This window comes from Myxocyprinus asiaticus, chromosome 1 (assembly GCF_019703515.2).
Source record: "Myxocyprinus asiaticus isolate MX2 ecotype Aquarium Trade chromosome 1, UBuf_Myxa_2, whole genome shotgun sequence".
Classification (NCBI taxonomy): Eukaryota; Metazoa; Chordata; class Actinopteri; order Cypriniformes; family Catostomidae; genus Myxocyprinus; species Myxocyprinus asiaticus.
This window is the reverse complement of record NC_059344.1, coordinates 63,808,796-63,833,451: the sequence shown is the minus strand read 5'-3', so window position 1 is coordinate 63,833,451 and position 24,656 is coordinate 63,808,796. Positions and strand designations below refer to the sequence as shown.

The 24,656-nt window shown below is 38.3% G+C and overlaps 1 protein-coding gene across 17 annotated transcripts in view; it reads left to right on the top strand.

The window, feature by feature from the left end:
• Window positions 1–24,656, top strand: part of LOC127444543 (B-cadherin-like) — a 98,679-nt gene that overhangs the window by 45,268 nt on the left and 28,755 nt on the right. The window contains exons 15-18 of one of the 17 annotated variants that reach the window (XM_051704603.1): window positions 4,539–4,694; window positions 4,867–5,014; window positions 6,752–6,924; window positions 7,006–7,134. The exons of 12 other annotated variants lie outside the window; for them this stretch is intronic. In XM_051704603.1, coding sequence (XP_051560563.1) covers window positions 4,539–4,694; window positions 4,867–5,014; window positions 6,752–6,924; window positions 7,006–7,134 — 606 coding nt within the window. The remainder of the gene's footprint in view (window positions 1–4,538; window positions 4,695–4,866; window positions 5,015–6,751; window positions 6,925–7,005; window positions 7,135–24,656) is intronic. 4 more of the 17 variants (XM_051704235.1, XM_051704743.1, XM_051704520.1 and 1 more) reach the window with 4 other exon arrangements.

Sequence of the window (24,656 nt, the reverse complement as noted above, 5' to 3'; positions counted from 1 at the left end):
TGGTCTTGGTTGGTCTCCCTGCCTGGTAAGGTTAGTCTCTTGTGCTAATGTGTATTATTGTACTTGATGAATTATTCAGATGTTAACTATCAAGTGCAAAAATGTATTTAATTTGATTTATAAACTTAATACCTTTTAATTAGGAGCTTTCTTGTGGATTTGCGGAGGAGTCGTCATGTTTGCCTGGCTTTGAGTCAGAGTTGTTGGTTTTTAAAGTTCACAGAGAACATCTTCACAGAGGGAAAAGACTAGGAAGAAGTAGGTTGTTTTTTTGTTGACATGTTTTAAATGTTATAGAATCTCTCGAGAATGTGTTTAGATATATTAGATTATCCCAAATGATTTTATAGTGTGTCCTTTCAAAACCATTGCACTAAACTAAAACTTTTTCTACTAAAATTTTTCTTATCATTCTGTTAATGTTAATCAAGTGTGACTTGATCACAATACTATGTAAGCATAATGCAAGACTGAACTGTTTAATCTTTTTAATAGTTGCTTATTTTATCTTTTAATTTTAAAAAGCTTTCATGCTACTTGTTTCTTTATTTCTTTCTTTTTTCAAATTCTAAAGTAATAGCTTATAACACGAAGCATAATGTTAGAAATGTATATATTTTATAAATATAAATATATAAAATGTATTTTATATATTTTTAATATATATAAAAAAATGAAAATATAGAAAAGAGAGCTGAAAGTTGGACTCATTGTTTGGTTCTGAATGGGCTTAAAGTTGCTGTGACACAGTAAGCATCATTCTGAAGTGGAGAAGCCACACTACAAAACATTAAAGACCCCATTAAATGGCTTGACGAGTGAAGTTTAATAGTCAAGAGTCTTGAGTTAACGTCACAGCCATTAACTTTGATTTGCTGATACCTATTGTTGTCAGAAGCAGAGAGTGTGAGGGGAGGGACATTCTCATTCTAAGAGCATTTGATTGGACAAACATTTGGACGCACCCCTGAGTGCAAGATATGTCATCAATATTTTTCATCCATTTTCCCGGAAGAAAGAGAAATATTGTCTGTTATACCATGGTCTGTTCGAATACTCGATTTCCGATTCTGCTGGAATGCGTGCGTTAAAACTGTTTGATGCACAGGTAGTTCCAGTCAGTTTTAAGGGGCGGTCACACTAGGAATTAGCACGCAAATTTTATTCAGACAACTCAACAAACCAGGATATGATGTCACACAGGGGGGCCACTGGTGTAGGTAAATAATACATCACAAATAGCAAATAATAATGTATAAAACATTTAAAAATATATTGTCTTCTCACTTTCCTGCAACAATAAAACACGCAGCTTTAAAATATGTACTCTTTGTTTCGAACCAAGAGTTCAGAGTTCACCCAGCTTAAACATTGTTACGCAGCATAGTATGAAAATTCTTTGCATCAGCTTGCGTTTTCGGTCTCCCGCGTTCCGATGCATTTGAATGAGAGTGAATGGAGCGCAAAATGTAGTGTGACCGCCCCTTTAAACACTGTTTTATGTTAATGCTCCTACTCTGCTGGCCTCCATAATGAGACATTGCGAGACATTTATGCCTAAATGACCTACGGATGCAAATATAATGTATCAAGTCTGATGAGTCAGTGCTGAAAAAAACAGAAGAGACACCAGTATTTATCAGCCCTGTATTACTCGCCCATAGCGCTTGTAAGGAATGTATGGTTTGACATTCAGAGTTTTGCACGGAGGGCAAGAGAAGGTAACCGGGACCTATCAAATGTGTCTTTCGCTATCTGGAAAATCGAGAAAAGACAATTTAAATTGTAATATGACAATCATCATCTAATATTGCTGCCTTGCTCAACATGTGCACCTATAGCCTCTAGAGGGTGCTGTTTGATCACACATCACTGACTGAAGCTCTGAATAGAGACTGTTTTATTAAACGCAGCCTTTTGGTTAAGTAATTATGTAAGGCCACATGGTGGTTTCATTCTTAATTGACCCTTTGCTAAGCCCCACCTTCAAAGCATTCCTGACCAATCCTGTCTTAGCAACTGTTGCCACACCGCCATTTCTCTGACAAGTGTTTGCCTTTTTACATTGAGAGCTTACGAGAGTAATGTGTATTTGAGTAGTTTTAATTTTATCAAAATTATCCAAAAAATTTAAAAAAACATTGCTGCTGGGTCAGTTGTAATAGTGGCATGAGGTACCTATAGAAGATATACTCAGTATTTTTTCTTTCTTTAAAAATAAATAAATAAATAAATCTTTAAATAATTATTTAGAAGAGCTTGCTATGGATTAAAGTGTGTCATTCCTCGTTCCCAAATGAGCATGTATAACATCAGCGAGGACACTTACATTTCTTCCAAGGTAAATTAAAGCTAACACATTAACATTAATTCATTTATGTATTGATTCAGGTCTAGTAAAGGTGATAGTAAATAAAGAGTTCACAGCATCAGAATGAGTGTGTTATGAGATTTTATAAGTGGTTATTTTCACTTACACTAATGTAATAAGGTTTGCAATGGCTATCAAGTGATGCTTTTCTCTTTTTATGTGACTGTGATGATCGTTTGCCTCAATGCTGAGATACTAACAAATTACTGTGTAATTTAACTATTTCTTATTCAAAAAACATCAGATAAATATGCTTTACAATATCACTCTTCATTCCAGCCCACGTAATATTTTGCCAAAAACCGCACATTTTATGGCAATCTCCCATTCATTCTAGTGGGGAGTACTGCAGAGCTTTACTATTGCTAGTTGTATTAAAATGCTTAAATTATCAAATGATTTATTCATTGTGTTTTTTTGCCTTTAAAAAAAAAAAAAAAAAAAAAAATTATAATTCAGAGTATCCAAACTTCTTGCTTGACAAATGTTGTTGTGTTCATTGAATCCCAGTAACATTCAATACCTGTGATGGAAGAACCAGAACACTCTTTCAGTCTGCTGACAAGCGGTTTGTTGTGAACACGGATGGTATTTTATCACTAAAGAGACCAGTTACTCTTCATGAAGGCCACAAGGTGTTTCCTGTGCACGCTTGGGACTCCAGTGGCAAGCAACATACAGCTTTTGTCAGAGTTGAGCGTGCACATAATCATGAGGAGCATCATATGGACACGGAGGTGAACACCACTCCACAGATTCACACAAATTTATTCAGCAAACAGCTGTACTAAGTAACAAGATACAAGATTTGTCCATTATATGTTAAAAACACATAAATGAGCTATTATTTTTATGTAATTTACCCAAAAATGAAAACCATTTACTCACCCTCATGATGGTCTGAACCCATATGACTCATGTATCTTTTTTCCGTGGAACACAACAGTAGATGTTAGGCTGAATGTTCAGCCTTAATGATCGATTAATTATCTTTTTGCCATACAATAAAAGTGAGTTGTTACTGAGCCTGTCATTCTGCTTAAAGGAATTATCCAGGTTTAATACAAGTTAAGCTCAGACGACAGTATTTGTGGCATAATGTTGATTACCACAAAAATTTATCCAGACTCATCCTTCCTTTTCTTTAAAAGAAAGCAAAAATCTGGGTTACAGTGAGTCACTTACAATGGAAGTGAATGGGTGCCAATTCGTAAACTTTAAAATACTCATTGTTTCAAAAGCATAGTCACGAGACATAAACAACATTTGTGTTAACATGATTTTAGTGTGATAAAATCACTTACTAACCTTTTCTGTGTAAAGTTATATCCAATTTTACAACTTTGTTGCCATGACAAATTAATGCCGTAGGCCCTAAATCCTTAAAACGACTGTAGAAATCACCATTTAAAAATGTGTTTTTATAAAATTATAAGCTTCACATTTCTGCCTTTAAACCCTCCAAAAATTGACCTCATTGACTTCAATTGTAAGTGCCTCATTATAACTCAGATTTTTGCTTTTTTTAAAGAACAGGAGGGACGAGTCAGATTAATTTTGTGGTAATCAACATTATGCCACAAATGTTGTCAATTGAGCTCAACTTGTACTGAACCTGAAATAATTGCTTTAACATCTCCTTTTGTGTTCCATGGAAGTAAAACATCATTCAGGTTTGGAACAACATGAGGGGTTAGTAAATGATGACAGTATTTTAATTATTGGATGAACTGCCCTTTTCACTTCAAATAGTAGTTTTGGTCACTGAAGGAAATCAGAAGACAGCCACACACACAAAAAAGAAAAACAAATCTCGTATGTTTTTACATCTACTAACAGAAATGTCAGTAGATTGTAAAGAAATTGCTTCTCATATTGCTTAAAGTGGTCAGTTCAGCACATATCATTCAAGCGTTCGTTTTACAGACGGAATCTCCCTCCAATTTTCCGGTCCTGATGTTTCCGAAGTCTTCATCCGGTCTAAAGAGGAGAAAGAGAGGTTGGGTTATTCCTCCTTTCAATGAACCTGAGAACAGTAAAGGTCCTTTCCCAAAAAAGCTGGTCCAAGTGAGTGAGAATATTGATGTGACTGTTGAAAGTGATATGGATATGGAAACATGGGCCTATCTGTAACTGATTTTGTTCTGTCATTTCTGTCTGTATATAGATAAAGTCAGATTGTGCTAAGGAAACTCTGATGGTGTACAGCATCACGGGTGAAGGGGCTGATCTGGACCCTAAAGGGCTTTTCACCATTGACAAATTTACAGGGAATCTCTTTGTGACTCAGCCGCTGGACAGAGAAAAAAAAGCTTCATACCGTGTAAGTTGATTTTATTTATTTTGTTCTTTCTTATTTTAGTATTTCATTATTGGATTGTAAATGTCTAATCATGAATTGCTTAAATTCCTGAAAGCTGCCATCTTCAAAATAGCTAAATGTCACTGGATATATTTGTCTCTTAACATGCCCATCTTTCATCCCATGTCTTCAGCTCATAGCTCATGCTGTTGCAGATGCTGATGCGGATATCACAGAGACTCCCGTGGAAGTCATTGTCAATGTGATTGACCAAAATGATAACAGCCCTGTGCTTACTCAAAATCCTTTCAACGGACACGTTCCTGAAGCTGCTCCCAAAGGTAAGCATATGGTATAGTTTCTTTTAAATGAAATGACTCTTAATCAACCTGGGCTGATGAAGGGGTCATACTGTATTATGCTATTCCCCTCAAAAGATTAATAATTTCGTTTCTCATAATAATTGTCCTCCTCTCTCTGAACTTTATGCTTTTCTCTGAACGCTTTATTGGTGTTAGGAATGGAGTTATAGCATCTGTCCTGTTTTTGTTGATGAACTCAGCATGATTGTGCAGTCCTAATTTCTAAACAGTCTCGTAAAGGACAAGGAGGCAATTAATTTGTTGAAAAGTTTATTTATTTTTTTGCTTTCCCTTGCAAAAAGGTTTGCATTTCCTCACAACAAATTAATTATGGTTTTATTATAGTAATATTGTATTAACCATGACTGTAGTAACCATGGTACATTTTGTGTTTACTACGGTTTTACTACAAATATCATACACTGTAAACAATTCCAGGATTTTACAACATTTAACAGCAATTTCTTACAATAAAATACTGCTTTCAAAATTTTACAGTAAAATCAGTGCAGGCTATGTCATTTTCTGTTATAACACAACAAATTACTGCGAAAAAGAAATAACAATATCGCACTGCATTATGGGATAATTGTGTTTCATTTAAAGTCACCATTATAGTGTTTAGTGTTTCCTTTGAATAGGAACTTTGACTTATTTGAAGTAAATCAAATGTATCCTAGCTGATGCAGTCGTGCTTTAAGAACATTATTCTTTGCACTGTGTGACAGGGAGAAAATGTGTTCAATTTAATGATTGAGTAAGTCTATGTTTTGTAAGAAAAATACATAGTTGTAATTAAACAGTGAGATAATGATGCTTGTAATGCCATGCAGTGATAGATTGTTAATCTGTTATGGCACATAAAGCTTTAGGAGAGTTGTCAACCAGGTACACAAATATTGTCAACTTTCAGCATACAAAACTCAACAATGGTGACAATTAACAAGCATTGCAGGTGAAAAAAATATACATTTGATAATTGTGATTCTACAACACAGCACTGCTACATTACAATATTTTCCTGGCCCTATTCACTGCAAAGTCACAGTATACAGTTGTCTTTTAAGTGTGATACATTGTTGAAATACTACTGTAAAATACTGTGAAAGTCATGCAACTAGTATCCAGGAATTTACTGTAAACTCACACAAATCGTTTTTTACAGTGTAGTTAAACTATGGTATTTGTAGTAAGATCAAAGTATCCACAAAATTGTGATTTGTATAACCATAGTTTTAGTTGTCCTGTATTGTTACTCTGGTTTCACTAGGAATGTTTTACAACAAATACCATAGTTATTAACTTATTAGACATTAACTAGTTACATTTTTGCGAGAGAATGCAAAACTCTTGCGATGAGACAAAAAAACCTTTTGCAAGGTAACACAAAACTATTTCAGAAAATAAATTACCTTAAATTACCATGTCCTTTAAGGGGTTCTTTACATTGACATATAAATGTGGTCATCACATTCAATAATGAGTTGGGAGTCGTTTTTATGGTTTAGTTTTAATAAATGCTCTTTTTGGACTGTGGAGGAAGTTTTGAGTTCTAAAGGTAAGGTGTGTTTTTTTTGCACATTGAACTCTTTTAAATCAACAGATCAAGGGAAATTTGTTTCCTATTGTAATAAGACCCCTAATTAATGTTTTTTTTTTTTAAATGCAACTACAACAATATTAGCTAAATGTTATTTCATTCCTCTCACTCTGAAGATTATGAGTTTATGAAGGTCACTGCCACTGATGCCGATGAACCAAATAATGACAACTCTGAAGTCAGATACACAATTGTCAGCCAGGATCCACCATTTCCAAATCCAATCATGTTTGATATCAACACTGTAACTGGAGGGATTCGTGTGATCGAAACTGGCCTGGATAGAGAGGTTAGAAATCACATCTGATGAGTAGATTTAAAAAATGATTGTAATGAAGGCAAACTCACTGTAAATCCTCTTTCCTTTTAGAAATATTCCAGATATACTTTGATCATTCGAGCTGCTGACATGTCCGGAGAAGGTCGTTCAGTCACTGGCACAGCTGTCATTACAGTGACTGACAGCAATGATAACGCACCTCAGTTCGAGTACAACACGGTAATGCACATAACTTGCATATATTTGTCTGATTCCAATTTTCTGATTTGTTTAACAATATACCCTATTCCACTATAAATAATTGTTTGTTTAGTACACTGCATCTGTACCTGAGAATGAAGTGGGCATGGAAGTGGCCAGACTGCCAGTGACTGATGATGATGAACCTGGATCAGCTGCCTGGTCTACCAAGTATCGGCTTATTAGTGGTGACATGGATGGATTTTTCAATGTCAGTACTGGACCTAGCCAGCTAGAGGGCATCATCACCACTGCAAAGGTACTGAAATTGGCCATAAGTTTGAAAAGGCAATTGGTTATAATGGCTCAAATCGGCTGTCATGTGAAGCTCGCTGAAATAACAGCAGGAGTATGGCAGGAACAACTGTAGTACTCTAAATTGGGATGTGATTCACAGAGCAAGACTGAAAGTGAAAAGCTAAATGAAGCACAGTGTTCCTTTTTTATTTTAACCATAAATTTTGTCTTTAAACGAAAATGTCGTTACATTTTTAAATGTTAAATAATTTCATATTCATTAATTTTAGTAAATTTTAATCTAAAATAGCATATCATTTTAGTTGATAGTTGATTAAAATGTAAAAAAAAAAAAAAATTATATATATATATATATTATTTGACAATAATGTGTAAAATAACAAAAGCATGTATCAAACTGTAACAGACCAAACTTTACAGTTTGTAAAAACTACTTACAATTATTTAAACATGTATCAATATATGTAAGATTTCAGAGACAGTAATACAGTATTTCTTAATTAAAACATTTGATATTGTCATAATGTGTCTTTTTCGTCTGGTCTTCATTATCGTTGACAAAGTCTAAAAAGCAACAAACAGTAATGGTCAGTGATTTCGTTGACGAGATTAACACTGATGTAGAGCAACGAACAGAAACCAGATGCCCCGAGACGCGTTTTTAAAAGTTGATGATCTGTACAAAACCATTCTGAGACGCTTTATAACAGCAAGCCATGGCATAACTGCATTGTTAATGATACAGAAAATGCAATGAGTAAAACATTCAGATCAGAGCATGAGGTCTTGTCAGTTATTCAGAGCAAAAAGAAGCTCATTGGTCACTTGATGAGATCACAAGAGCCTTCCCTATAGCGACTAAACTATTTTTTACAAAGGAAATGCTTTTACAGTTGCTACAGCTAGAGAGCAGGGAGTTGAGTGGGTCAAGTGATGAACCACCCTTCCGCTGGTTGACACAAATGCAAACTTTGACTCCTTCCAACTCACTGACTTTCCATTCTCACTCTGGTCTGCGATTACGTAATTTAAGCTTCCTACTAAAAACTGAAGGAATAATCGACTAGTGTGACGCTGGCTGTACCTAAATGAAAACCTTTTTCTTGTGTTTTCCATTTAGCCACTGGACTTCGAGAAGCTCAGTCAGCACATTCTCCACGTGATTGTTGAGAACGATGATCCATTTGTGGGTTCTTTGCTCACTTCCACTACCACGGTCACGGTAAATGTGGAAGATATGAAGGAAGAATGATCCAACACAAAAGCTTATTTGATAACTGGATTGAAGGACGTCATTGACAATGTTCCCTCTATTGAAGAAATTCATTTTTCAATTGCAAGCCATCCCCAGTTCTGAAGAATGTAAAAGATTCTAGCAATGTTATTCAGATCATTGTAGACAATTGGAAAAATAAACCTGTGAGTGTGTGTTTTCTGAGAGGTGAATGTTTGGCTGCATTGATTGGCTCATTGATTGTTCAAGCTCGGCTTTGAGAGAGCAAACATTCTCACAACTTGTGTTGTATTGCATTTTAATTACTATTGCACACATTTTTATTCATTTACACATTTATTTTGTATTTACTTGTGCAAAGATAATGTGCAATTATCAGTAATTTCCACTGATACCAAGGATTCCTTGTTGAGCGAAACTCCAAATCAGTCAAATCAAATCACTTTTATTGTCACACAACCACATACACAAGTGCAATAGTGTGTGAAATTCTGTAACGTGTGCTGGATCTGCTGACAATGATGGCAATGATGAAGTCGTGAAGATGAAGAACCCAAGTGCAGTTTATTTTCAAACGTGAACACCAATAACCCTGACTACAAAACAAAACATGAACATGGACATGGACATGACTTGACTTGACTTGACTTGACTTGACTTGACTTGACTTGACTTGACAAACACATCCGATAACATTCAGTACTCCACCAATAGACAATGCAAACATGAGGGCTTAAATACAAGACATGGGAGAACATAAACCAATGAACAAACAGAACTGATAACAAGAAAATTAAACAATAAACCAATGAAAACATGACACATGAACATGGAGGGAAAACAGAAATCACATGACTAGGGAAACAGGAACACATGACATGAAACCGGAACTAGAATTTCAAAATAAAAGACATGAATCAACAGAATACACCTGACAAATTCTTGGGTGCAGTTCTGAGCAACATAGTAGTCGTGACAGTGATGAGACATATACCAATTTACAATAAACATCAGATTTACACAACACAATTTAAAATATAATATACACATAATTACACACAACACAATATACAAATAATAACATACAATGCACAGTATACAATACACACAATATAGAATACACATTATACAATAAAAATAGTATATATAGTATATTAAATATAAAATATACAGTAGGTTTTATTGTACTGTATTGACATTCAGGCTGTCGGTTGATAGTAAGTTGCCAGTGCGTTGTTAAGAGAGAATATAATTTATGACAGTCCGGTGTGAGATAATAAGATTAATAAAGTGCAGTGCTGATTTATTTGATCATGAGAGCTCAAGAGTTCAAAAGTCTAATTGCTTGGGGGAAGAAGCTGTCATGTAGTCGGCTGGTGCGGGTCCTGATGCTGCGATACCGCCTGCCTGATGGTAGCAGTGAGAACAGCCCATGGCTCGGGTGGTTGGAGTCTCTGATGATCCTCCAAGCTTTTTTTCCACTCACCGCCTGGTATATATGTCCTGGAGGGAGGGAAGCTCACCTCCGATGATGTGTCTGGCAGTTCGCACCACCCTTTGCAGGGCTTTGCGTTTGTGGGCAGTGCTATTGCCGTACCAGGCGGAGATGCAGCCAGTCAGGATGCTCTCTACAGTGCAGGTGTAGATTCATGTGAGGATGTGGCGGTTCATTCCAAACTTCCTCAGCCATCTCAGGAAGAAGAGGCGCTGATGAGCCTTCTTCATAACAGCCTCAGTGTGGACCGAACATGTGAGGTCCTCAGTGATGTGGACACCCAGGGACTTGAAGCTGCTGACTCTCTCCACTGGTGCTCCATTGATTGTGATGGGACTGTGTTCTCTTTCTCTTCTCCTGAAGTCCACCAAAAGCTCCTTTGTCTTACTGATGTTGAGGGAGAGGTTGTGCTCCTGACACCAGTGTGTCAGAGTGTGCACCTCCTCTCTGTAGGCTGTTTCATCATTGTCAGTGATCAGACCTACCACTGTCGTATCATCAACAAACTTAATGATGGCATTGGGGCTGTGTGTTGCCACACAGTCATGTGTACAGAGAATACAGGAGTGGGCTGAGAACACAGCCCTGCGGGGCTCCAGTGTTTAGAGTCAGTGATGAGGAGATGTTGCTGCCCATTCTAACCACCTGGCTTCTGCTTGACAGGAAGTCTAGGTTCCAGCTGCACAGCGAGCTGTTTAAGCCCAGAACCCGGAGTTTCTTATCAAGCTTGGAGGGCACTATGGTGTTGAATGCTGAGCTGTAGTCTACAAACAACATTCTCACATAAGTGTTCTTTTTTTCCAGGTGGGAGAGAGCAGTGTGTATTGTGGATGCAATGGCATCATCAGTGGAGCGGTTGTTGCGGTAAGCAAACTGCAAGGGTCCAGTGATGGAGGCAGCACAGAGCAGATGTAATCTCTGATTAGTCTCTCAAAGAATTTGCTGATGATGGGGGTCAGAGCAACAGGACGCCAGTCATTTAGGCAAGTGATTTTGGATTGCTTTGGAACAGGCACAATGGTGGACATTTTAAAGCATGTAGGGACCACAGACAAGGAGAGGGAAAGGTTGAAAATGTCCGTAAAAACACCAGCCAATTCCCTGCCACATGCCTCTAGAGTTGGTGGTGTTGAACTGTCCTTCAATCTTGTTCCTGTACTGACGTTTTGCTGTTCTGGGCATAACTGGCTTGTTTATGCTCCTCCGTGTTCCCGGAAGTGCCGTGCGAACATCACTATTAATCCAAGGTTTCTGGTTCGGGTAGATCTGTATTGTTCTGGTCGGAACAACGTCCTCTACGCACTTTCTGATGAAACATGTTACGCTATCAGCGTAAAGCTCGATGTCATCATCAGAGGTGGACTGGAACATTTCCCAGTCCACGTGATCAAAACTGTCTTGTAGCGTAGAGTCTGATTGGTCCAGTCAGCACTGGATCGTTCTGAGGGTGGGTGCTTCCTGTTTCAGTTTCTGCCTGTAAGCGGGCAGAAGCAGAATGGAAGAGTGGTCCGATTTGCCAAATGGTGGGCGGGGGAGGGATTTGTAGCCATCCCGGAAGGGAGAGTAGCAATGGTCCAAAACCTGGTCCCCTCGTGTGTTAAAACTAATGTGTTGGTGGTATTTTGGTGCGACTGATTTGAGATTGGCTTTGTTAAAGTCCCTGGTCACAATGAACGTGGCCTCAGGGTGCGTGGTTTCCTGCTTACTTATAATCCTGTACAGGTCCTTGAGTGCCCGGTCTTTGTCGGCTTGTGGCGGGATGTACACAGCAGTGATAATGACCGCTGTGAATTCCCTCAGTAGCCAGAATGGTCGACACAGAAGCATGAGAAATTCCAGATCAGGAGAGCAGAAAGACTTGATAGAATGTACGTTCCTCTGATCACACCAGGATTTGTTGATCATAAAACATACACCACCACCTCTGCTTTTACCTGAGAGGTCTTTCGCTCTGTCCGCTCGGTGCACGGAGAACCCCGTGGGTTCAATGGCTGAGTCTGGAATCTCCGCAGACATCCAAGTTTCTGTAAAGCAGATAATGCAGCAGTCCCTCATCTCTCGTTGGAAAGAGATCCGCGCTCTCAGCTCGCAGAGCTTGTTATCCAGAGACTGATCATTTACCAGTAGAATACTGGGTAGCGGGGGTCGATTTGCACGATGTCTTAGTCTGATGAGAACGCCGGCTCTGTTTCCCCTTTTCCTTTTGCGTTTCCGTGGCTGGGCTGCCCTGACAAAGGGCTCCGGCGTGTTTGTAAACAGCGGGTCGGCTTCGAGGAATTTGAAGTCCAGTTTACGGTGTGTAATTTCAGAACCAGTGTCCAAAAGTGTTTCTCTGTCATAGACAATAAGGCAGACAACGTCTAAGACAAAAAACATAAGAATTGTAAACAAAACAAACAAAAAAACTACAATGTTGTGTCAGAGCTTGCAATGCAGCAGCCATACTCGGCGCCATCTTGAGTCTAAAAACTTGCTCAGATGAAGACAAAAGAAAAAATCTGATTTAATAAAGATTCAAGCTATATGTTGTCATCTGGATTTAACACCTCTATAACAAGGTTTTACGTTCTCCAACCAAAATTGGTGAACCTGTAAGGAGTTCATGGTGAAAATGAAAGGAGTTTTTGATATTATGTATGGTAAGTTTAATGTAGAATAAATGTATCATAATTTAAATTCTCATTTATTATATTACATATAAAATGTCATTTATTAAAGTAATATGAACATTCAAAAATATATTTAAAATGACTGAACAAGGTGCACTTAGGCTTTGTTCAGACTGCCACTAAAAATCAGATTTTTTGCATATCCAGATTGTATCCAGATAAGTTTTTGATAGTCTGGACAACAAAAAACCACATGAAATCTGATTTTTCTGAATCTGATTCAAACCACATCGGGAGGTGGTTTCAAATGCGATTTAAATCAGATTTTTTCAGATGCGTCTCAGTCCGGACACTCTGGCTGCTCAAATCGGATTTCAAATGGTCTTTTGCGTCACTCTTAACGCGACACAACGATGACGTCAAAAATCGGTGACTGCAGCACGGAACATCACAATATTTACCAGTCTCCTCCATCGCTGAGTTTTTCTTGTGCGACGGAGGAGTTCTGCACCGTGACTGGACAGGGCTTTTATTTGGAGAACGAGATGATGCACCTCCATTTTTCTTGCATCTGTTTTGAAAGCATCGTCACGTGGTTAGGCCTACGTCATTACCAAAGCAACCCATGCAGATAGGTTGGTTATGTCTGAATGCGCAAATCTGATTTGATCACTTGCAATTAATAGTGTGGACAGTCTGCCTGAAAAGATCTGATTTGAGAAAAAATCCGATTTGCCTGCAGTCTGAACATAGCCTTAGTAACTTTTTCCTCATTCAAATGTTTTTCTCATTTAAGAAATTAATTTCAATTTGGTAACATATGCATAAAATCATGAGAACTCACATCTGACTCCAGTCATATCAGCAACCTTATAAAAGCTGTTAAAAATTACATGGAGAGGGTCCCCTCATGGGGTGGCCATGTTAAGATCACTTGAACAGCTGAACACTACTCACTTAATCTCAGTAACCGTCCTGTTATTGGACACTTTCATTCTTGGATTATATTAATCTTGGCTGACTCTGGATAATCAATTTCTACATTGGCATCCAAGACGACATGAACAAAAACTTACTGAGAGCACCTTTAAGAGTGCCTTAAGGTTACCACTGTTAGCATTTTTACAGTGCAGAATACAGAGGTGACTTGCTGGGAGAGTGCAGTGACGGCTTATGTTTGCTTTTGCCTTTTTTTTTTTTTTTTTTTTTTTTTGGCATTAACTATGTTTTTTGCAAGTAACCAGTTGAAACTAGTAGAGCTAGTTAACACTTTTAACACTTCTAGACCCATGTGTAGAAGGGTAATAATGTGTAAAAGTATCATCACATCCAGCATCCGTGAGACACAAAAAGAAATTTCTCTATTTTTCTGTCAATCTCTACTTTTGACCAGCCCCAGCCAGTAAGTAGAAGTGAAAATGTGGAATATAAAATGTGGAAGTGAAAGTGAAAGGGACTTAAATATTGATCTGTTTTTCACCCACACCTGACATAAATTAAACCACTGGAGTCGTATGGATTACTTTTATGCTGCCTTTATGTTCCTTTTGGACCTTCAAAGTTCTGGTCACCATTCACTTGCATTGTATGGACCTACAGAGCTAAAATATTCTTTTAAAATCTTTGTTTGAATCAGCAAGGAAGGGTAGTTTGAATAAAAACAAATTTTTTTTTACATTAAACCTGTTCTAATTGTAACCATTGGTTGTAGAGATGATTGCCATTTATCCATTCGAAAGATAATGTAATTGTGCTGCTAAGTAGTAATAATTAAAATTGGATGCCCCTAATCCTCCCCTGTCCTTCCTTTTTTGAAGTGTGTTTAGACTTATTCTAGGGTTCTTATTTTTCTAATAAAATGTATTTATTTTGCTAAGTAGTGTGTCAAACCATTTTTTTGTGGGTTGTGTCAGAATCATTGTGAACAGGCAGTTTCATTTTTGTAATATTGATATCTTTACTGTAGCGATTTGTCCTATGAGAGAGAGTGGTAGATTCAGCCAGCATTTTAAGTCATCTTCTATTGTTCTTAATAATGGAGTAAAGTTGAGATTAAATAAATCCAATAGGTGGGTTTTGTAGATACAGTAGAATGATTTAGAATTAGAATAGAGATTTTTTGATTAGTCTTATTCAATGAAAATCCAGTGATATTATTATTTTGTCTTATGGCAGCTGCTAAAGGCTCTATGGATATTGCAAAAAGTAATGGAGTAAATGGGCATCCTTGTCTAGTCCCTCGTTGCAGCTGAAATGATGGCGATATAATGTCATTAGTGATAGCTGAAACCTTTGGTGTACGGTATATTGTTCTGATATATTGTTCTGATCCAATGGGTAAATGATTCTCCAAAACCCAATTTTTGTAATGTCGAACAGACAATGTGCCAATTTACTTTGACAAATGATTTTTCAGCATCCAGTGATACAATAATTGTGCTATTTTGTGGTTTACAGAAATTGATGATATTGAATAAGCGGCGTGTTATTTGATGAGTGACGTCTTTTAATAAAGCCTGTTTGGTCCGAGTGAATGAGAAACGGGATGATGGATTCTAGACGTGTGGCTAAATCTTTACTGATTATTTTCATGTTTGTGTTAATGAGAGATAACGGCCTATAACTTGTACATAATGATGTTTTTTTTTTTTGTTTTGTTTTTTAAGTAGAACAGAGATTAATGCAGTGTTATTCTGTGGAATAGATGAGTTGTTTTTAATTTCTGATGTCATGTTAAAGAAGACGGGTGAAATTGTTGACCAAAAAAGTTTATAGAATTCTGGGGGGTAACCATCTAACCCTGGAGCTTTATTATTTAATAACGAGAAAAGGTCTTATCTGTATTCATCTGTTGTAAGTGGCTTTTCTAGGTCTTCTTTCTGGGTTGAGTTTAGCCTGGGTAGGATTATGTTGTTTAGAAAATGGTGAGTCTCTTCATCATTGTTTTCTTTATCATTACTGTAAAGATTTTTATAGAATTTTCGAAAGGTTTCGTTTATTCTTGTGAAGTGAGTGTCTTGTTTTCTGAGTTTTTAGTTGTGGTTATAAGCATTTTCTCCTTTTTACGCTAAGCAGCTTGGCTAGATTGTTTTTTTGTTTTTTGTTTTTTTGTGGTTGAGGCATGATGTTAAGTCTGATGAAATAACTGTTGATAAAGCGTTTGAGGGTTTCAGCATTCTCCACAGCTGCTGTGAGCCGGTTGTAATATTTTAGTTTTTAAAAAGTTTATTATTTAAGTGTAGTACGGTGTTTGCTTGCTTGGATGTTTACAAAAGCGATGTTGCCGTCTTTGATCACATCCATCTTCACATGAGATTCTCAGAGCGTATGCATCCCTCCTCTCCAACACATCCCTCCTCTCTCAACGCATCCCTCCTCTCCAATGCATCCCTCCTCTCCAACACATCCCTCCTCTCCCAACGCATCCCTCCCCTCCAATGCATCCCTCCTCTCCAACGCATCCAACTCATCCCTCCTCTCCAACGCATCCCTCCTCTCCCAACGCATCCTCCTCTCCAATGCATCACTCCTCTCCCAACGCATCCCTCCTCTCCAATGCATCCAACTCATCCCTCCTCTCCAACGCATCCCTCCTCTCCCAACGCATCCCTCCTCTCCAATGCGTCCCTCCTCTCCCAACGCATCCGTCCTCTCCCAACGCATCCCCTCCTCTCCCAACGCATCCCTCCTCTCCAATGCATCCCTCCTCTCCCAACTCACCCCCCTCTCTAACGCATCCCTCCTCTCCCAATGCATCCCTCCTCTCTAACGCATCCCTCCTCTCCCTACTCACCCCTCCTGTCTAATGCATCCCTCCTCTCCCAACGCATCACTCCTCTGTAACGCATCCCTCCTCTCCCAACGCATCCCTCCTCTCTAACGCATCCCCCTTCTCCCAACGCATCCCTCCTCTGTAACGCATCCCTCCTCTCCCAACACATCCCTCCTCTCCAACACATCCTTCCTCTCTCAACGCATCCCTCCTCTCCAACTCATCCCTCCTCTCCCAACGCATCCCTCCTCTCCAACGCATCCCTCCTCTCCCAACGCATCCCTCCTCTCCAAAGCATCACTCCTCTCCCAACGCATCCCTCCTCTCCAATGCATCCAACTCATCCCTCCTCTCCAACGCATCCCTCCTCTCCCAACGCATCCCTCCTCTCCAATGCATCCCTCCTCTCCCAACGCATCCCTCCTCTCCAATGCATCCCTCCTCTCCAATGCATCCGTCCTCTCCCAACGCATCCCCTCCTCTCCCAATGCATCCCTCCTCTCCAATGCATCCCTCCTCTCCCAACTCACCCCTCCTCTCCAACGCATCCGTCCTCTCCCAACGCATCCCCTTCTCTCCCAATGCATCCCTCCTCTCCAATGCATCCCTCCTCTCCCAACTCACCCCTCCTCTCCAACACATCCCCTCCTCTCCAATGCATCCCTCCTCTTCCAATGCATCCCTCCTCTCCCAACACATCCCTCCTCTCCCAACACATCCTTCCTCTCCCAACGCAGTCAATTAGTGTTCAAGACAGAGACTGGTAATGTGCATCAGTGAATTTAATCTATGATTCTAACCTTGCTATCTGGCTCTAACACCATACATTTCATACCTATTTTTCTATGATTCTTTATTATTATCATGACTATTATAAGTGGCATCATTGTAATTATTATCATCATATTTCTATATTTCAATAATCATCCTTTTTTAATTGTATTATTATTATTATTATTTTATTTATTTAATTTTTGAGAAGAGAAAGAGGGAGAGAATCACAAGACCGCATTACCAACAGGTCTGTGGACCAGGAACAACAAGAACAATCTGGCTGAGATAAGACACCTGGATGAGATACATACCACAGGTGGATCCTCTGACACTGATATTCAGGCGCCAATGGCAGAGACACAATCAGGTCAAGCACCCATGCTCTGGATGTGCTTGCCAAGGTGCCTTGACTGGAAAACAAAGACGTCCTTTCACAAAACAACCTCAGAACAGCATTTAATATGCACCATGTGCATCTACAGTAGGATGCCTGTCTCACTAGTTTTTTTTTTTCAAAATACTGGTCCACTCCCTCTCTCGTTTTTTTTCTTTCTTTTTTTATTATTATTATTCTTTTCTCTCCCTCTTTTCTTTTAATACTTTCTATTTATTTATCGGAGTTTAGATTTTTGTTTGCTTATTTATTTTCCTTTTTTAAAATATTTTTTTATTATAATTCCTTATTCTTCTTCTTAATATTATTTACACTTTTACATTTGTTCCCACACCAACTCCCTTTGTGTTATTCTTTTCCCTTTCTCCAAATACTGAGATGATGATGATAATGACATAATATATTTATTTATTTATGCATTTTACTTTCATCGTTTTATCTTTCAACCGCTTTCTGTGTATATTAGATAATTCAGCCAAATATGGACTTTGCTTACAGGACACAATAAGATTACTACATTCAGGCATAATAGTTTGTTAGACTTATTGGGAGGCTTTGAATTCCTCTCTCTCTCTCTCTCTCTCTCTCTCTCTCTCTCTCTCTCTCTCTCTCTCTCTCTCTCTCTCTCTCTCTCTCACTATCTCACTCTTTCCCCTATTCTCCATTTTATTTATTTAGTTTTTGTGTGCTTTTTTTCTTATTGTTTGTCTCTTCTGTAATGTCTGTCAAAAAATAATATTGTGTATGATTCTTGTTATATGTTGCAATAATTTGTTTTAAATAAATAACACTAACAGCATGACAAATGAAAAAGAAATAAATAAATAAAATCTCTGTTTGTGTTCTCCAGAAGAAAGTCATGTCTGTGATGGCATGAGTGTGAGTAAATGAACTATACCTATAAGTAGGATCTCAATACCTGTGTTTACTAAGTTAACTGTACTGCACTGCTGTAATGTTCAGTAACTACACCAACACTGAAACTGAGAAAAAATGGCTTCAAAGTTATTGATGTTAGTGTGGATTTAGTGGTTACTGCATTTTTCACTCATTTTGTTTTTTCTCTCTTAACCCATCCGCATATGATCCTGGACCTCATCCCACCACCTGCACCCACACCTCTTTAGTATTACTCAAACTTTCTCTTATAATTAGAGTACAAAAAAGACTAAACTGCAAAAAAATAAATAGAAAATAAATCAAATTAATATATACTGTTTCATGCTCAAGTACTAAAGTCATAGGGTCATAAGAGACTCGACTTTTTTTTTCGCTTCCATTAATCATATTTTTACAATCATTCATATCTATTTAAGTTTACTATTACAGGATATCTATTTCTTTGTTTATTACAAGACAGATGAGTACTTTCTTCCTCATACAAATGACTACTAAATCATGTCGATTTTCTGTGTGACAAGAATTCTCAGTATTCCATATGCTTCAGCAAGTGTAACACATGAACAGTATGATATGGCTATTGTCATTTGGCTGAACTACTGAAATTATGTAAGTTTTGCATTTATTAAGATGCAATAAGTGCCTGAGAAAATACATATGTGTAGCTTCTGTGTATCTAATGTGTTATGTGTAGCTCAAAATCTGTTTGACAGCCAGTTGCGTCTATACATTCAAATTGACTAGGACAGATGGTTTCTTGTGATGATATCTCAAATAAGAAACAATGAAACACATGAGAAATTAGTTATTGATTAAATAATAAACCTAAATGATAAGCATTTAATCAGAAAAAAAAAAAATAGGTCTTGATCTACTCTTAATGCTTTTGGAACAAGTTAAGGAACCGAAGAGCGAGGCATAAGCTCAAGTGTTGAGATATAAATTGTGTGCAGTGTAAATTTCCTGGCTGGCATTAAATTAAAGTGTATTTCACATTTAATTCTGCAGTTGTTGATATTGTACAGATAATTGTGCAGCCATTTGTTGTGCCTGATATAATGAGCAAACATTATCTCATGAAAGTTAAGTATGTCAAAAAAGTTGATTCTATAAATCAGAATAAACAGATGTTATGAAAGTCCTCTTGGGATCTCAGGTTGTGATTACAACTAGACGATGAGCAAAATGACTTTTTAAAGGAATAGGCGGGTTCAATACAAGTTAAGCTCAATCGACAGCATTTGTGGCATAATGTTGATTACCACAAAAATTTATTTGGACTTGTTCCTCCTTTAACAAAAAACATAAACCGAGGTTACAGTGAGGCACTTACAATGGAAGTGAATGGGGCCAATTTTTGGAGGGTTTAAAAGCAGAAATGTGAAGCTTATAATTTTATAAAAGCACTTGCATTAATTTGTCAGTTAAAACTCATGTTTTGAGCTGTAAAGTCATTTAAATAGTCATTTTTACAGTCATTTTTGGGTTTTAGGGTTTGTTGACTACATCGTGGCAATGAAGTGAAAAAATTGGCTGTAACTTTACACAGAAAAGGTTATTAAGTGATTTTGTCACACTAAAATCATGTTAACACGCATATTGTTTATGTCTTGTGGCTATACTTTTGAAACAGTGAGTATTTTAGCATTTACGTATTTGCCCCCATTCACTTTCATTGTAAGTGCCTCACTGTAACCCAGATTTGTGCTTTTTTTGCTTTTTGTTTTTTTTTTAAGAAAAGGAGGGGCAAGTCAAAATTTATTTCTGTGGTACTCCACATTATGCCACAAATGATGTTGACTGAGCTGAACTTGTATTGAACCCAGAATATATTTTAAGGATCTGTTTTGTGCACCCATTCAAAATGAAAAAGAAAAAAAAACCTAATCAAAAGATTTCACAAATGATACAAAACAGTTATAGTCAAACAGTTATTTTGTTTTTTTGTTTTTTTGTTTTACCTACCCTATTACATTTACTTCATCTTAGCCGTGGTTTCTAGAACGTTGCATTGTGATTTTGCGCCGGGGCAAGATGTGCTGTATCGCCTCAGTCTGCTTCTTCACCGCCGAGAACTGCTGGGCAAAGTCCTCGACGGTGTCGCCGAATAGGCCGATCTGGGAGATGGGAGCGTTGAGAAAGCGAGCCTTGTCGGCGTCCCTCATCTCGACCAGATTCAGCCACAGGTGGCGCTCCTGGACCACCAAGGTGGAAATCACCTGCCCAAGTGCTCGCACCGTGACCTTCGTCATCCGGAGGGTGAGGTCGGTTGCCGAGCGCAGTTTCTGCATCACATCGGGATCAGGACTACTCACGTACAGCTCTTTCAGTGCCTTGGCCTGGTGTACTTGCAGGAGGGCCATGTCATGCAGGGCGGAGGCGGCCTGCCCCGCGCACTGTAGGCCTTAGTTGCCAGAGACGACGTAGTCCTACAGGCCCTGGAGGGGAGTGCCAGATGATCCCGCCAGGTGGCGCCGCTTTGCGGGCAGAGATGCACCGCAACCGCCTTATCCGCCTGAGGGATCTCCTTGTACCCTTGGGCCGCCCTGCCATCGAGGGTAGTGAGAGCGGACGAACTGGGAAGTCGGATTCGGGCAGAAAAAGATGCCCTCCACAACCTCGTCAGCTCGTCGTGCACTTCCGGGAAGAAAGCAGGGGGGGGGGACCAATCATCTAGCCGCGAGGGCTCAGGGGAGGGTGGAGGGCTCCAGTCCAACCCGACACTCGCGGCGGCCCGGGCAAGCATGGAGGTCAGCTCTGCATCGGACTCAGACTGTGGCCTTCTTTAAAAAGACATTCACGTCAATGTGCTGCTCTAATAGAGGTAAATATACTCTTTGCAGGGATATATACTCTCTTAGTAGCGCTGTCGAAGCGCCCAGGGGCGTAGTCTGCACTAAGCGTGCAGAAGGAGAGAAAGCCGTTGGAATGCGCCATATATCCAACAGCATATGCTTCTATCTGAGGTGAATGGACCGGCAGTTAAATTCAGCTGCCGTTCGGCTCCGGAGAAAAAATCTGAATGAGTGGTTGCGAGCCGGCTCCTTTTATACCCGTATGTCCGGGGGAGTAGCATGAAAATTCCACTCGACAATTCTCGTTGGCCTTTTCTCAAAGATTAGAGGTGTTTGGGGCTCCCAAGTGCAACCCCTAGTGTCACTACATCGACACAACGTCAAGTGAGTGACAGAAGGTGAATACTTTGTAATTGTCATAAACAAATTGTAAATTTCTTAATTTTCATCAGTTTCTCTGATCCAAGATAGATGCTTTCAAAACAGTTAACACAGACAACTAAATTAAAGTCATATTCTCAGAAGCACGTGCCAGATTGTCAAATCTCATTATATGGATATGGATATCTGCTGTGTTAGTAATGCACGCAGCAAAGAAAATGCAATTTACTACATTTTTCACACAACACAATCATGACTTTGCTATCTATAAGAGGGGTCAAATATGAAGATTCAGAGCAAACAAATATTGAGGAATAAGAAGAGGAAGTACAAGATAAAGAAGAGTGGGTAAAGGAAGAGGAATTAGGAAGAGGTGATGAGAAAAGGGGAAGGTTTTCTCAACTCTTTTAAGAGTTGAGGAAAGACCAAATGGAGAATCTGTAATGATGGTGAGCAGAGAGAAAGAGAACAGCAGGGTGGAAGAGTAGAGTTAAGTAGAGTTAAGACACAGAAGAGGCTGAAATGATCTGAGGGTGCCGCTAATTGATCATGTTATGAGTCGTGTTATGAATTAAATCTCTCTGAGACACATAGAGAGTTAGGCCTTATTTGAGCAGATCTACAGTGACTTCAATTTTAACCAAAATGAAGAGGGAGAAATGGCATTGGTCTGCATGCCACAATCAATGTCTGCAATTACTGTACCATCTGTGCTTACAGTGCTGTCTTAGGTAGGTCTATACAATATAGCAAGATTGCATTTTTTTTTTAAGTAAATTACTAGAGGAAAAGCAGTAAAAAAAAATATCGAAAACACATGGAGTGTGTGTGTACATGTTTATACTACATTGTGACCAAATGTCCCCACAAGGATAGTAAAACCTGAGATCACCTACCTTGTGGGGCCCAGCCAGCGATCCCCATGAGGGAAATGGCTTATTAAACATACTGAATGATGTTTTTTTTTTTAAATGTAAAAATGCAAAAAGTTTTCGGTGAGGGTTAGGTTTAGGGTTAGGGGATATAAATTATTGTTAGATCTGTATAAAATCCATAAAATGCATGGAAGTCTATGGAGAATCCCCACAGTGATATAAAAACAAGTTTGTTTGTGTGTGTGTGTGCGCGTGTGTGTGTGTGTGTGTGTGTGTGTGTGTGTGTGTAAGAGAGAGAGAGAGTAAGATAGATAGTGGCACCCTTCACTCAAGAGAGGCATCACAGCTGCATTGAAAACCAGCATTATTTGCCCCCAGGTCAGATTCGACCTGAACATGATAGGTGTAGGCAAATTGTTTGACACATATAAATATAAACAAATATTATAAAAATCTAAAAACTTTTTTTAACATATTCATTTTGCCAATGTTGAGGATAACCCAAAAGCATTTTGACCAAACTTAAGATTAAGTCTAGGTTTTCATTGTTTTTCATCTTAAATGGGTCAAAAATGACCAGAACATAACTTCTGGTTAACCTTGACCCCCTTGGTTTAAACTGAAATTTTCATTATATAATAGAAATGGAAAACATTTTAAACAGAATAATTTGCTATTGAAAGTCATAAGTATTGAGTTAACAAGAAAACAAACATCCCTCAACAGCAAAGATTTGTCTTTAGTTCCAACGTGTTTTTTTTTTGTTTGTTTTTCTCAGACAGTAAGTCTTTTGAGTCATATATTCCAGTCTTGAAGCATACCTGTGTTAAAACACAGCGAGCATGAATTTTTTTTGCTAGATCGTGTTACTTGCACTTTCGTTTCTTCTTAGACTCTTTAATTTTTAGTGTTGTAACTGTATTCTATTATTAATTAGTTATTTCTCTGTTTGAGTCTATAACTTTGTCATAGCATACAAAATACTATGTTTTCAATAAGTGTTTTCAAGCTGGCTAGGTATTTCCAACCATGTAAATGCACCAATAAGACCTTGGATCACCCTGTTAACAGGTTTTGAGGACCCTCCTGTCTGCACAATGAGGCTCTATTTTGTCTCTCAACTTGCTTGAGCTTGAAAACCCTGTTTATAGATGGAGACTGATAACACACTTCCCACATGCCACATACTCCAGGCCAAAAGTGCTCAGATACCTTCTGTGGTCAGTAATGGTCAAAAGCACATTAGTTTTACTGCAAGCTAAGCAGAATATAGGATATAGTCAGTGAGGTTATTATTAATTTGCTTTAAACATAGGGAATAAGTCATTTACTGTGGCTGACTCAGCACACCTTGTGTGTTGACAGTATAAATTTAGGCAGAGGATAAATAGGGAGATTTGGGGTGTGGTGGGATTGTCCAGATAAACACAGATTCTGCCTTGCAGGACCAATGAGGGGTCGTCGCACCATAAACCTGCTGTCTGTCTGACTCTGACCAGTAACTCGTCTTTCCCTGAGGCACAAACTGTTTGTCAAGAGAATCATTTTACTATCAACAAATGCTCAGGATAAACACTCTGGGTCACTGTGATGACGGTAAAAGTAACTACATTGCAGACCTGCGTAATTTGCTCTTAAATTAAGTCTCTTACACTCACCCATTTCAATTTCATAACAAAATTCCATCAAGTTGAATTTAGTAATATATATTAAAAAAAGAATAATAATACAAAAATTTAGGATTTATTCATTTAATTTAATTTTGGTAATAAATTTGATGGAATTTTGTTATGAAATTTCATTTGTTAATCTTAAAAATAGTCAAAAATAATTTCTGAATAGTCAATGTCTATAATTTGTAATACATTGTACATTGTATATAGCACTTTGTATACAGGTGCATCTCAATAAATTAGAATGTCATGGAAAAGTTCATTTATTTCAGTAATTCAACTCAAATTGTGAAACTCGTGTATTAAATAAATTCAATGCACACAGACTGAAGTAGTTTAAG